This window comes from Gopherus flavomarginatus, chromosome 4 (assembly GCF_025201925.1).
Source record: "Gopherus flavomarginatus isolate rGopFla2 chromosome 4, rGopFla2.mat.asm, whole genome shotgun sequence".
In the NCBI taxonomy this organism is placed as follows: domain Eukaryota; kingdom Metazoa; phylum Chordata; order Testudines; family Testudinidae; genus Gopherus; species Gopherus flavomarginatus.
Window position 1 is genome coordinate 210579710 of NC_066620.1, and position 12707 is coordinate 210592416.

Here is a 12707-nt window from a genome sequence, read left to right on the forward strand (position 1 = left end):
AAATCATCGTAACCACTTACCAAGGATGTAGTGGATTCTCTATCGTGTGAAGTTTTAAAATCAACATTGGATGTCTTTCTAAAAGATGTATCATCTAGGTCAACCAGAAGTTATGGGGCTTGCTACAGGAATTATTGGATGAAATTATCTGGCCTTTGTTATGCAGAAAGTCAGATTAGATTATCATAATTGTCCTTTCTAGCCTGAAAATTGATGCAAATAAAATTGTGTTGGGATTTCGAAGGGAGTTGGGCACATAACTCTTCGGTTCCTTTGAAAATTCCAGCCTAGGTGAATAGTAAACTCAAGGAATTCACCAGCTGAGAAGTGTCTGATAAGGGATGTAGAGAAGGAGGGAGATAAACTGTTTCAAATATATAATATAATTGAATAAATATAAGTCTGCTTTGATATTGGCGCTAGTAAGTACTAGAATGACTACCTAAACTGAGGCCCTGCTCACATGACCACGGTTCAGTGACTGACCACAAGTAGCTCGACCAGAATTGTGTTTGAAAGCACTTTTCCAACATATGTTGGCTGTTAGCACAAGCAACACAGGAACACATGGTTTTTAAATTGTTCCGTCTGAAACTGCTGTAGGTTCCTTGCCCTAGATATCCCATACTGAAGTTCTAAACAAGGGTGTGACACAATTTGTAACCACATTAGCTGTGGTTGCTAGTGATATAACTGCTTTTCTGTAACCAAGTCTATAACGATTTCAAACACTGCCACAAGTCCCAGGGTAGGAAGGAGCTCATATAGCAGACTTCATACCAAAGGCTCCCAAACCACAAGCACACTCCCTGTACAATGCAACACAACAGTTTCAGGCAAGGTGTAAAGGATACCCTATTGAAATGAAACTAAGGTGGAATTTTGCTTAGGCAGAAAATAATTGTCCAAACTGTCGTTTGGCCAGTACACAAAAATTAACACCACTACTCTTGTGCTGTTTTGAATGGAGTACAGTTCTTGTTTCTTTTAACATTTTTGAGTCTTCTGTACTCCTAGCGGATGACTTTAGCTCTCAAGATAACCTTGATGACCCAGAACCTGGTGGATGGGATGCTACTCTCACTGGGGAAGAGGAAGAGGAATTCTTTGAATTGCAGATTGTGAAACACCATGAGAGTGAGGTAAGCAAAAGCACAGCCCAGAATGCTTAAGATCAGGAGTCTTCTCATCTCTTTAACCTTTTCTTAACAGGGCTTGTCTACAGAGCAAGTTATTCCAGAATAACTATTCCACTTCCAGAGAGCATTAAGATAATTCACAATAAGGCTCTCTTTTAGTCTAAAATAAAAACGTTCACACATGGAGTTAATCTGTTTTTAATTCATACCATACCTAAATCTGGATTAGTTATCATGTGTAGGCAACTTCTTAGCTAGACTGACATATCAAGTATACAGCTCTTGTACTTTCTAAGGCTGATAGTTTGTTTTTAAACTGTTCTCTAGGAATGGAACTTCATTATATTCCCCTCCCACCCCCCCCAAAAAATCTACATTAAAGTGGAATTGCAGTTGTTTGGGTACCTTAACTGTGCATTTCCATATCATAGCATGTTTTGATTTCTTTTCAGTGTAACCTTAACTTTGAATTTTTTGGTTTTGGGCTAATCGCAACATTCCTATAACTACTTTTTTTTTTTTTTTAAACTTTAAATTACTGGTACTTACTCTAAACTTTAACTCCGACTTAACACAGTTGTTTTTGTCTGGGAATTTCCTCAGACTTCTAAAATTATTAAAAATTTTCTGCATGCACTTTAAACAAGAAACCCAAAGAGAGTGCTACCATGTGATATTTCTAATTATTTGAAGATACGTAGTATCAACTTTCAATAATTTTATTTTTATTTTATGAGCAGGGAAATTCCCTTTTTCCCTCAAGCCTAATAGAATTTCTGTATTTTACAAATATCTTCAACACCGTTCAGGGAAAATATTTCTCAGCTATCATGCAAAAAATGGGTGTTTTTTTAGGTGAAGTATACTGAAATTTGTCTTCCAAAGACTCTTATAATCAGTTCTGCTTTTTCTGGAGTGTTTTCATAATTAGCAAGATTGAATGGTCCTGTCCTCTTAAAATGTATAGTCAAAAATCTAGGAGGTTTGTAGCTCTTTTTCAAAGAGAAATGGCCTTGAGTTTAAAGAAGTCTCAATTCTTCTTTGAGTGCTGATCCCTATATGTGTTCGACACTTGGGTGCACATGTGCCCGAATCCATACATTCTAACAAGCAATGTTGGGTGCGCATTAATTCTCCTTGTGCTCCAGACCAAGGGCATAAGAGGCAGTATTGACCGACACCTCTCCAGTTCCTTCTTACTCATTGCATGCCCTGACTCAGAATCCCCGTGTCCACAGATTTCTCCAGCTTTTCTCTTTGGTAGCCTGTAAATAGATAATGTAAATAGATATTTCCATGGGCTTTATTGGAGCCCATGGAAACTCTGTGGCAGACACCTCAGATCCATCCAAGAGTCATACAACACCTCTCCTCACCACCCACCAGATCTGTCACAGTATGCAGAGGAGGAGGACCCTAATTCAGATCCACAGGCACCAATGGGAATCTCAGTCTAGCTCCAAATGAAGCTGTCACTCCATCGTCACCATTTCTGCTGGACAACCATAGGCATACCAGGAGCTACTGCAGAGGATAGTCAATGGCCTCCATGTAATAATGGAGGAGATTCATGATTTCCAGTACCATCTTCTGGATGTTCTGTAGGCTGCAGGTCCAAGCAAGATGGCGCTATCATGGAGCCAGCCATAGTGGCCTGGCATACCTCCACCTCATGAAACCTCATGCCTGAGGGCTGAGAAATACTATTTTGTCCCTGCTAAAGAAGCTGTATGTCTTTTTTCTCCCACTCGGCACCCAAATCCCTGGTGGTACAGGCAGCCACAAAAAGAGCAAGGTTACAACATCCCAAGACCACTCTGGCTCACAAGGACTCAAAGAGGTTGGACGTTGTGCAGGAAAAAAGGTCTTTTCCCCTACAAGCCTACAACTCATACCGCGAACTGTCAGGCTTTGTTAGCAAAATGTGATTTTAACAATTACTTCAGGCTGGCTGACTTTAAGGACAAGCTTCCCCCTAAGGACAGAGCCCAATTTCAGTCTTTGATAGAGGAAGGCAAGTTGTTGGCAAAGGCATTTCTTCCGGATGCAGTGCATACTGCATTCAGAGGCTTGGCCACTGGCATAGTTGTGAAGCATGAGTCTTGGCTTCACTCTTCAGGGCTCCCCAAAGAGGTCCAGAATGCCATACAGGACCTGCCTTTTGACAGGCTAAATTTGTTTAATGGAGAATGGATGAGTCCCTACACTTGCTGAAAGACTTTCGGTCAACTCTACACTCCATGGGAATTTACACCACAGCCCTGAGGAGACAACACCAGAGGCAGATGTATAGGCCAAGACCAACCTCTCCACAGACATTATACCACCCACATCCCCCGAAAACATCAGGCTTCAGAGACATCAATTTTCAGCTTCCATAATCTCAGCCTATTCTCAGCCACCAATTAAGGGCTACTTTTGACACCTCAGTTGATATCCTTCACTGCCATTGATGCCACCTACCTTTACCCACTTTATCTTTGGGGGCCATCTCTCACTTTTCACCCACAATTGGGACTCTATCACGACTGAGAATTAGGTCCTAGAATTTATCCATTAAGGATATTCCATAGAGTTTCTCTCTCCCTCCCCACAAATCCCCTTCCTGATCCCCTTCAGGGACCACTCTCATGAGGTGATTCTTAAACAGGAGGTGGACTCCCCCCTCCAACAAGGGGCAATAGAATGAGTGCCATCTTAGAATCAAGAAAGTTCCTTTGGTTTCTAATGGATCTGGAACGTTTCCAGTTCATAATCCTTCCCGTAAGACTAGCAACAGCACCTAGAGTATTCATGAAGGTCTTCTCTGTGGCTGCAGCCCAAATGAGATGTCAGGGTACACAGTTTTCCCGTATCTTAACAACTGGCTCTTAGCAGGTGGCCCCAGCCACGATGTCAGATTGACCACTTTGTTCCTGCTCCATCTTCTAGCAGTGCTGGATGTCTGTGCAAAAAAAGAAAACTCCATTTTATCACCCACACAGAAAATAAAGTTTGTCAGAGCAGTCTCTATTTCAGCAAGAGCTTTCCTCCCACGAGAAAGATTTCAGTTAATGAGGAATCTGATAGCACAGATTACCAAGGACTATGGTCAAAGTATGCCTTTTTCTTACGGACACATGGGCTTGTGCACTTATGTGACACCATTCACCAGACTTCATCTACAATGTCTTAAGATCTGGCTTTGGTTGGTCTACTCACCAGATGAGGATCGCACCAACACCAGAGTGACCGTTCCCATTAGGATCATTGCCTGTCTTATCTGATGGTTGAATCCAGAACAAGTGATAGGGTACGTCTACACTACAGGATTATTCCGATTTTACATAAACGGGTTTTGTAAAACAGATTGTATAAAGTCGAGTGCACGCAGCCACACTAAGCATATTAATTCAGTGGTGTGCGTCCATGTACCGAGGCTAACGTCAATTTCTGGAGCATTGCACTGTGGGTAGCTATCCCGTAGCTATCCCATAGTTCCCGCAGTCTCCCCTGCCCATTGGAATTCTGGGTTGAGATCCCAATGCATGTTGGTGCAAAAACAGTGTCGCGAGTGATTCTGGGTAAATGTGTCACTCAATCCTTCCTCCATGAAAGCAACGGCAGACAATCATTTCGCACCCTTTTTCCCCTGGATTGCCCTGGCAGACGTCATAGAATGGCAACCATGGAGCCCGTTTTGCCTTTTGTCACTGTCACCGTGTGTGTACTGGATGCTGCTGACAGAGGCGGTACTGCAGTGCTACACAGCAGCATTCATTTGCTTTTGCACAGTAGCAGAGATGGTTACCATCCCTATTGCATCATCTGCCATTGTAATTTGGCGATGAGATGATGGTTATCAGTCATTTTGCACCATTTGCAATTGGAAATTGACGATGATGGTTATCAATCCTTTTGTACCATCTGCTTCTGCCATGGATGCTCCTGGCTGGCCTTGCTGAGGTCGGCCGGGAGCGCATGGACAAAAATGGGAATGACTCTTCGGGTCATTCCCTTCTTTATGTTTTGTCTAAAAATAGTCAGTCCTGCCTAGAATATGGGGCAAGTCTGCTAGAGAGCCAGAGAGCACAGCTGCTCCAGGTCAGAGCCCCAGAGATCCTGCAGAAATGATGAGCTGCATGCAATTCTAGGGGATGCCCCTGCAACAGCCCCATCTGTTGCTTCCCTCCTCCCCCAACCCTCCTGGGCTACCATTGCAATGTCCCCCCATTTGTGTGATGAAATAATAAAGAATGCAGGAATAAGAAACACTGACTTTTTAGAGAGATAAAATGAGGGGGAGGCAGCCTCCAGCTGCTATGATAGTCCAGGCAGGACATTAAAGGGTGGAGGGGAGAGGAGCACAGCCTCCCGCTGCTATGATAGTCCAGGGAGTACAGAATCTATTCTTTAGACACAAAAGGGGGGGTGGGGCTGATGGAGCTCAGGCTCCAGCTGCTAGGATGAGGATGGTTACCAAGCATTTTGTACTGTCTGCCAGGAATGACAGGGAGTCATTCCCATCTTTAGCCAGCTGCTTCTGGCTGACCTCACCGAGGCCAGCCAGGAGCACTCACGGGATGATGACAGTTTTCCACCATTTTGTACCATCTGCCATCAGGAAAGGAAGGGGAGGGGATGCTGCTGTTCAGCGCTGAGCACCACGTCTACCAGCAGCATGCAATAGACATACGGTGACATTGAACAATGGCAAGAAACAATTTTTTTCCCTTTTCTTTCACGGGGAGGGGACAGTGGGTAAATTGATGAGATATACCCTGAACCACCTTGGACAATGTTTTTGACCCTACAGGCATTGGGAGCTCAGCCAAGAACGCAAATGCTTTTCGGAGACTGCGGGGACTGTGGGATAGCTGGAGTCCTCAGTCCCCCTCCCTCCCTCCATGAGCGTCCATTTGGTTCTTTGGCTTTCCGTTATGCTTGTCACGCAGCACTGTGCTGAGTCCCTGCTGTGGCCTCTGTCTATCATAGCCTGGAGATTTTTTCAAATGCTTTGTCATTTCGTCTTCTGTAACGGAGCTCTGATAGAACAGATTTGTCTCCCTATACAGCGATTAGATCCAGTATCTCCCGTACAGTCCATGCTGGAGCTCTTTTTGGATTTGGGACTGCATCGCCACCCGTGCTGATCAGAGCTCCACGCTGGGCAAACAGCAAATGAAATTCAAAAGTTCGCAAGGCTTTTCCTGTCTACCTGGCCAGTGCATCTGAGTTCAGATTGCTTTCCAGAGCGGTCACAATGGTGCACTGTGGGATACCGCCCGGGGGCCAATACCGTCAATTTGCAGCCACGCTAACCCTAATCCGACATGGCAATACTGATTTCAGCGCTACGCCTCTCGTCGGGGAGGAGTACAAAAACTGGTTTAAAGAGCCCTTTATATCGATATAAAAGACCTTGTTATGTGGACAGGTGCAGAGTTAAATCGGTTTAACGCTGCTAAATTCGGTTTAAACGCGTAGTGTAGACCAGGCCATAGTAGAAATCCCCTTCAGTACTCCTGCCCCCAGTCCGCTTTTCTAACAGATTCATCCCTCATAGGTTAGAGTGCTCACATGAACAACCACACTGTAAAAGGTACCTGGACCCCACAAGAGGCCAGACTGCACATCAATCTACTGGAACTGAGGGCAGTCTGCTAAATTTGCTTATACATTTACTTCTGTATCCAAGTAACATCAGACAACAGCAACATGGTCTTTTACATAAACAAACAGGGCAAAGCGAGATCTGTTCCTGGAAACAGTCAGGCTTCAGACTGGTACGTCAGAAACCACATCACCATCCAAGCCACATACTTTCCAAGTGCTCAAAACTCTTTAGCAGACAGACTGAGCAAGTATTTCTCTGCAGACCCTGTGTGCGGAACACCTCAGTTGGGATGTGAAGGGATCCCAGTGAACAGGAAATTTCCCCTGTACTGCTCCAGAGGAGCTATGAGTCGCTACCACAGGTCTTGAGAAAGATCCATCACAACAGTGCCAGAGTCGTTCTTGTAGCACCTAATTGGCCCAGGCAGTTTTCATTCCCAGAGCTCCTGAGAATGTCAGTCCCTCCTCCTCCTATCAGGATCCACCCCTTTTCTGATCTCCTTACGCAGGAAGAAGGCAGAATCAGACCCTGCAATCCAGAACCACTCCACCTCATGGCCTGGTGTTTGCATGGGCATCAGAACTAGAACGCTTTTGCTCAGCACCCCTCAAAGTAGGAATGTTACCTAACTAAATGGAGATGCTTCTCTACCTTGGCTCAGCATAATCAGCCTTCTCCTAGCTTCATAGATGTCCCCGTTGTTTCAGTTTCTCCTTTTTTTAAAAAAAAACAACCTCAGGTCTTTCCATTGGCTCACTGCAGGTTCATCTTGCAGTGATCAGTGTCTTCCTTCCTCCAGTAGATGGACATTCCATTTTCACTCACCCAGTGACAGTGAGATTCATGAAAAGGCTAGTCAGGATTTTTCCGCTAGTGGTCAAACCTACACCTCAGTAGGGCCACAATCTTGTCCTATTTACGCTCACCAGACCTCCGTTAGAACCCTTGGCAACATGCCCTATATCCTGCTTGTCCATGAAAGTGGGATTTTTAGTTGCTGTTTCCTCAGCAAAAAAGTTGTGGAAGATGGGAATCCTTATTGCAGACCCACCCTATGCTGTTTCTCACAAGGAAAAAGGTCTCTTTTCACCACCATCCTAAATTCCTGCTCAGTTATTTCTGAATTCCATGTCAACCAGACCATCCACTTATCTGTTTTCTTCCTGAAACTCCATGCCTCTGCTGAAGAGAGCAGCCTTCATTCCCTCAATGTCGGGCATGCCTTGGCATCCTACCTGAAAAGGACCAAACCTATCAGAAAATCACCAAGGCTATTTCTCGTCATAGCAGAAAGGTTGCAAGGACAAGCTGTGTCCTCTCAGAGAATGTAAGTGGATTTCTGCGGGAATCATCGAGTTCTACCAATTAACTCATATCCTTCCAACTGATGGGGTAAGGGCACAATCCATGAGAGCATAAGATGCCACTACACCATCCCTGCAAGAAGTACTGATACTGGACATATGTACAATGGCTACCTGGAGTTCCATTCACACACATACAAAACATTTTGTACACTAGTTCAAGCGGATACAACCATGGGAAAAGACGGTTACTCACCTTTGTAACTGTTGTTCTTCGAGATGTGTTGCTCATATCCATTCCAGTTAGGTGTGTGCGTGCTGCGTGCACGTTCGTCGAAGACTTTTTTACCCTAGCAACACTCGGTGGGTCAGCAGGTCGCCCCCTGGAGTGGCGCCGCTGTGGCACCCGATATATACCCCTGCCGGCCCATCCGCTCCTATGTTCCGTCTTGCCGGCTACTCCGACAGTGGGGAAGGAGGGCGGGTGTGGAATGGATATGAGCAACACATCTCGAAGAACAACAGTTACGAAGGTGAGTAACCGTCTTTTCTTCTTCGAGTGCTTGCTCATATCCATTCCAGTTAGGTGATTCCCAAGCCTTACCTAGGCGGTGGGGTCGGAGCGAGACGTTGCGGAATGTAAGACCGCTGAGCCGAACAGTCTCTAGACTGTTGGACCAATGCATAGCACGATGCAGAGGTGTGGATGGAAGACCAGGTGGCCGCGCAGCAGATTTCCTGTGTGGGAACATGGGCCAAGAACATGGCAGATGAGGCTTGAGCCCGAGTAGAGTGGGCAGTGAGATGGCCCGCCTGAGCATGAGCCAAGTCATAGCAAGCCCGAACACACGATGTAACCCAAGATGCAATACGCTGGGAGGAGATTGCCATGCCCTTCATACGTTCTGCCACTGCCACGAATAGCTGAGGTGAGCGCTGGAAGGGCTTGGTCCTCTCGATGTAGAAGGCGAGAGCCCTCCGGACGTCCAAAGTATGGAGCTGTTGCTCTCATCGCGCTGAATGCGGCTTTGGACAAAAGACTGGCAGGAAGATGTCCTGGTTAACGTGAAAGGCAGAGACGACCTTAGGGAGGAATGCCGGGTGCGGTCGCAGCTGTACCTTGTCCTTATGGAACACAGTATATGGAGGATCCACAGTCAGTGCATGAAGCTCTGAGACTCATCTAGCCGAGGTGACAGCGACTAGGAAAGCTGTTTTCCAGGACAGGTACAGCAGCGAGCACGTGGCCAAAGGCTCAAAAGGGGGCCCCCATGAGCCTGGTTAAGACGAGGTTCAGGTCCCAGGTAGGGGTAGGGCGTTTGACCTGTGGGTATAGTCGCTCCAAGCCTTTGAGGAATCTGGAAACTATAGGGTGGGAAAAAACAGAACTGCCAGCTTCCCCTGGATGGAAGGTGAATATAGCTGCAAGATGTACTCGCAGAGAGGGGATCGCCAACCCCTGCTCTTTGAGAGACCACACATAGTCCAGGATAGTGAGGACTAATACAGAATGCGGAGAATGGCCATGCTGGTCACACCAGTGGCAGAAGCGCTTCCATTTTGCGAGGTATGTTGAGCTCGTGGAGGGCTTCCTGCTCCCCAGCAACACCTGCTGTACTGCGGCGGAACAGCGCAACTCCGACTGGTTTAACCAGACAGGAGCCATGCAGTCAGATGAAGGGACTGCAGGTCCGGATGGTGCATCCTGCCAAAGTCTTGTGTGATCAGGTCCAGCCAGAGCGACAGGGGAATTGGGTCTGCCAGGGACAGGTCGAGCAGCATGGTGTACCAGTGCTGCCTCGGCCAAGCCGGAGCGATCAGGATAAGGCGGGCTCTGTCCCTGCGGAGCTTGAGCAGGACTCGGTGGACGAGAGGGAACGGTGGGAAGGCGTAACGGAGGTGGCCCGTCCACGGAATCAGGAACGCGTCCAACAGGGAGCCCGGGGAGCGACCCTGTAGGGAGCAGAACACCTGGCATTTCCTGTTCATTCTGGATGCAAACAGGTCTATGTGGGGAAAGCCCCACCTCCGGAAAATCGAATGGAGAACGTCCAGATGGATGGACCATTCTTGTGATAGGAAGGACCTGCTCAGGTGATCTGCCAGAGTGTTCCGTACCCCCGGGAGAAAGGAGGCCACTAGATGTATGGAGTGGGCTATGTAGAAGTCCCACAGCCATATCGCTTCCTGACACACAGGGGAGGACTGTGTCCCACCTTGCTTGTTGATGTAATACATGGCTGTTGTGTTGTCCGTGAACACTGCAACACAATGGCCATGTAGATGGCGCTGAAATGCTTGGCATGCCAGCTGGACCGCTCTCAGCTCTCGTACATTGATGTGGAGCATCAACTCCTGGGGTGACCAAAGGCCTTGGGTGCGCAGGAGCCCTAGGTGGGCACCCCAGCAATGCGTCTGTTGTTAGGGACATGGAGGGCTGGGGAGGATGAAACGGCAGGCCTGTACACACTCGGGATGACGTCTCCCCCCAGTCGAGGGAGCCTAGAACATCCGGCGGAACTGTCAGAATAATGTCTATGGCGTCCCTGCCCGGCCAATAGACCGAAGCGAGCCAGGTTTGCAGAGGGCGCATTCGCAGTCTGGCATGCCTTGTGACGAAAATGCATGCAGCCATGTGCCCCAGGAGAGCAAGGCAAGTACGAGCAGAGGTGGTTGGAAAGCTCTGAAGACTTTCGACAAGGGAGACTATGGCCTGAAACCGGTGTAGGGGCAAACTGGCCGTTGCAGGGTTGGAGTCCAGCATTGCCCCGATAAATTCTATCCTCTTCATAGGCACCAGGGTGGGCTTGTCCAAATTGATGATCAAGCCTAGACGCATAAACAGCTCCCTGATGATGGCGACATGGCTGATGACTTGTGCCTCTGAAGCCCCTCGGATAAGCCAGTCGTCGAGGTAAGGGAAGACGTGTATTTGACGATGGCGCAGGGAAGCAGCGACAACCGCCATACACTTTGTGAAGACCCGAGGGGCCGAGGAAAGACCAAAGGGAAGGACAGTAAACTGGTAGTGACCCTGATTTACCACAAAGCGCAGATACCTCCTGTGCGGGGGATAAATTGCAATGTGGAAATATGCGTCCTTCATGTCGAGAGCGGCGTACCAATCTCCAGGATCCAGGGAAGGAATGATGGTTCCTAGGGATACCATGCGGAACTTGAACTTTTTGATGAATTTCTTCAGTCCTCGCAGGTCCAGGATGGGCCAGAGGCCCCCTTTTGTCTTGGGGATTAAGAAATATCGGGAATAAAACCCCTTGCCCCTTAACTTCTCTGGTACCTCCTCTATAGCTCCGTTTGAGAGGAGCTTGTGAACCTCCTGAATGAGGAGTTGCTCGTGAGAGGGGTCCCTGAAGAGGGACGAGGAGGGGGGGTGGGATGGAGGGGGAGAAATAAACTGAAGATGGTATCCAAGCTCCACCGTACGTAGGATCCAATGATCTGAGGTCAATTGGGACCACGCCGGAAGGAACGGGGAAAGGCGGTGGTAAAAGTGAAGAGGATCCAGGGAGGGAATTGGTACACTGCTCTCGGGCCCACCCTCAAAAGTTTGCTTTGGGTCCCGGTGGTGGTTTGGCAGGACCGGAATTGTTGCCCCCTTGAGGTCCAGACTGATGTCTGCGGGTAGTACGACCTCGTCTTCGGGCAAGATCCTGTCTTGGCCGAGGTAGGGGGTAAGGGCGCTGAGGTTGGGAGCGGAAGGACCATCTCTGAGTCTGGGGTGTATGCATTCCCAGCGAACGCATAATAACCCGATTGTCCTTCAGACTCTGTAGTCTGGGTTTTGTCTTTTGTGAGAATAAACCTTGTCCATCAAGTGGCAAGTCTTGTATGGTGTATTGTACCTCAGGCGGTAGGCTGGACACTTGCAACCAAGATATGCGGCGCATAGCTATGCCAGAGGCGACCGTTCTGGGTGCAGAGTCGGCAGCATCTAACAAGGCTTGTAGTGAGGTTCTCGCGACCCTCTTTCCTTCCTCTTGGAGAGCTGTAAACTGCTGACGGGAGTCCTGGGGAACCAACTCAGTAAACTTGCCGACAGCCTCCCAGGTGTTGTAGCTGTAGCGGCTTAAGAAGGCCTTTTGGTTCGCCACACAGAGCTGAAGGCCTCCAGCAGAGTATATTTTACGGACCAACAAATCCATGCGCCTGGCCTCCCTAGATTTTGGCACGGGGGCTTGTTGGCCGTGGCGCTCCCATTCGTTGATTGACTGGACCACCAACGAGCAAGGGGCGGGGTGCACGTAGAGGTACTCGTACCCCTTAGAAGGCACCATGTATTTTCGTTCTACTCCCCTGGCTGTGGGTGGGATGGAAGCCGGGGACTGCCAGATGGTGTCTGCTCTGGCTTGGCTCGATCTGATGAAGGGGAGGGCCACCCTGGTTGGTGCTTCCGCCGATAATATACTAACCACCGGGTCCTCCATCTCAGGAACTTCCTCCACGGGAAGATTGATATTCTGGGCAACACGCCACAGAAGATCCTGGTGTGCTCGAAGGTCAATCGGCAGGGGCCCCGATGATGATGTGCCCGCTACCGCCTCATCCAGGGAAGAGGAGAATGATAACCCTGGGATGAGTTGGTCCTGGACTGACGCCTCCTGGGGGACCTCCGTCTCCGGAACATCATGCTACTCAGGTGCATGTGTA

At 48.3% G+C, this 12707-nt stretch overlaps 1 protein-coding gene across 1 annotated transcript in view; it reads left to right on the top strand.

Moving 5' to 3' along the window:
* KIF13B (kinesin family member 13B) overlaps nucleotides 1-12707 on the top strand; it is a 219732-nt gene that overhangs the window by 158342 nt on the left and 48683 nt on the right. The window contains exon 30 of the mRNA XM_050948701.1: nucleotides 1018-1142. Within this exon, the coding sequence (XP_050804658.1) occupies nucleotides 1018-1142 (125 nt within the window). The remainder of the gene's footprint in view (nucleotides 1-1017; nucleotides 1143-12707) is intronic.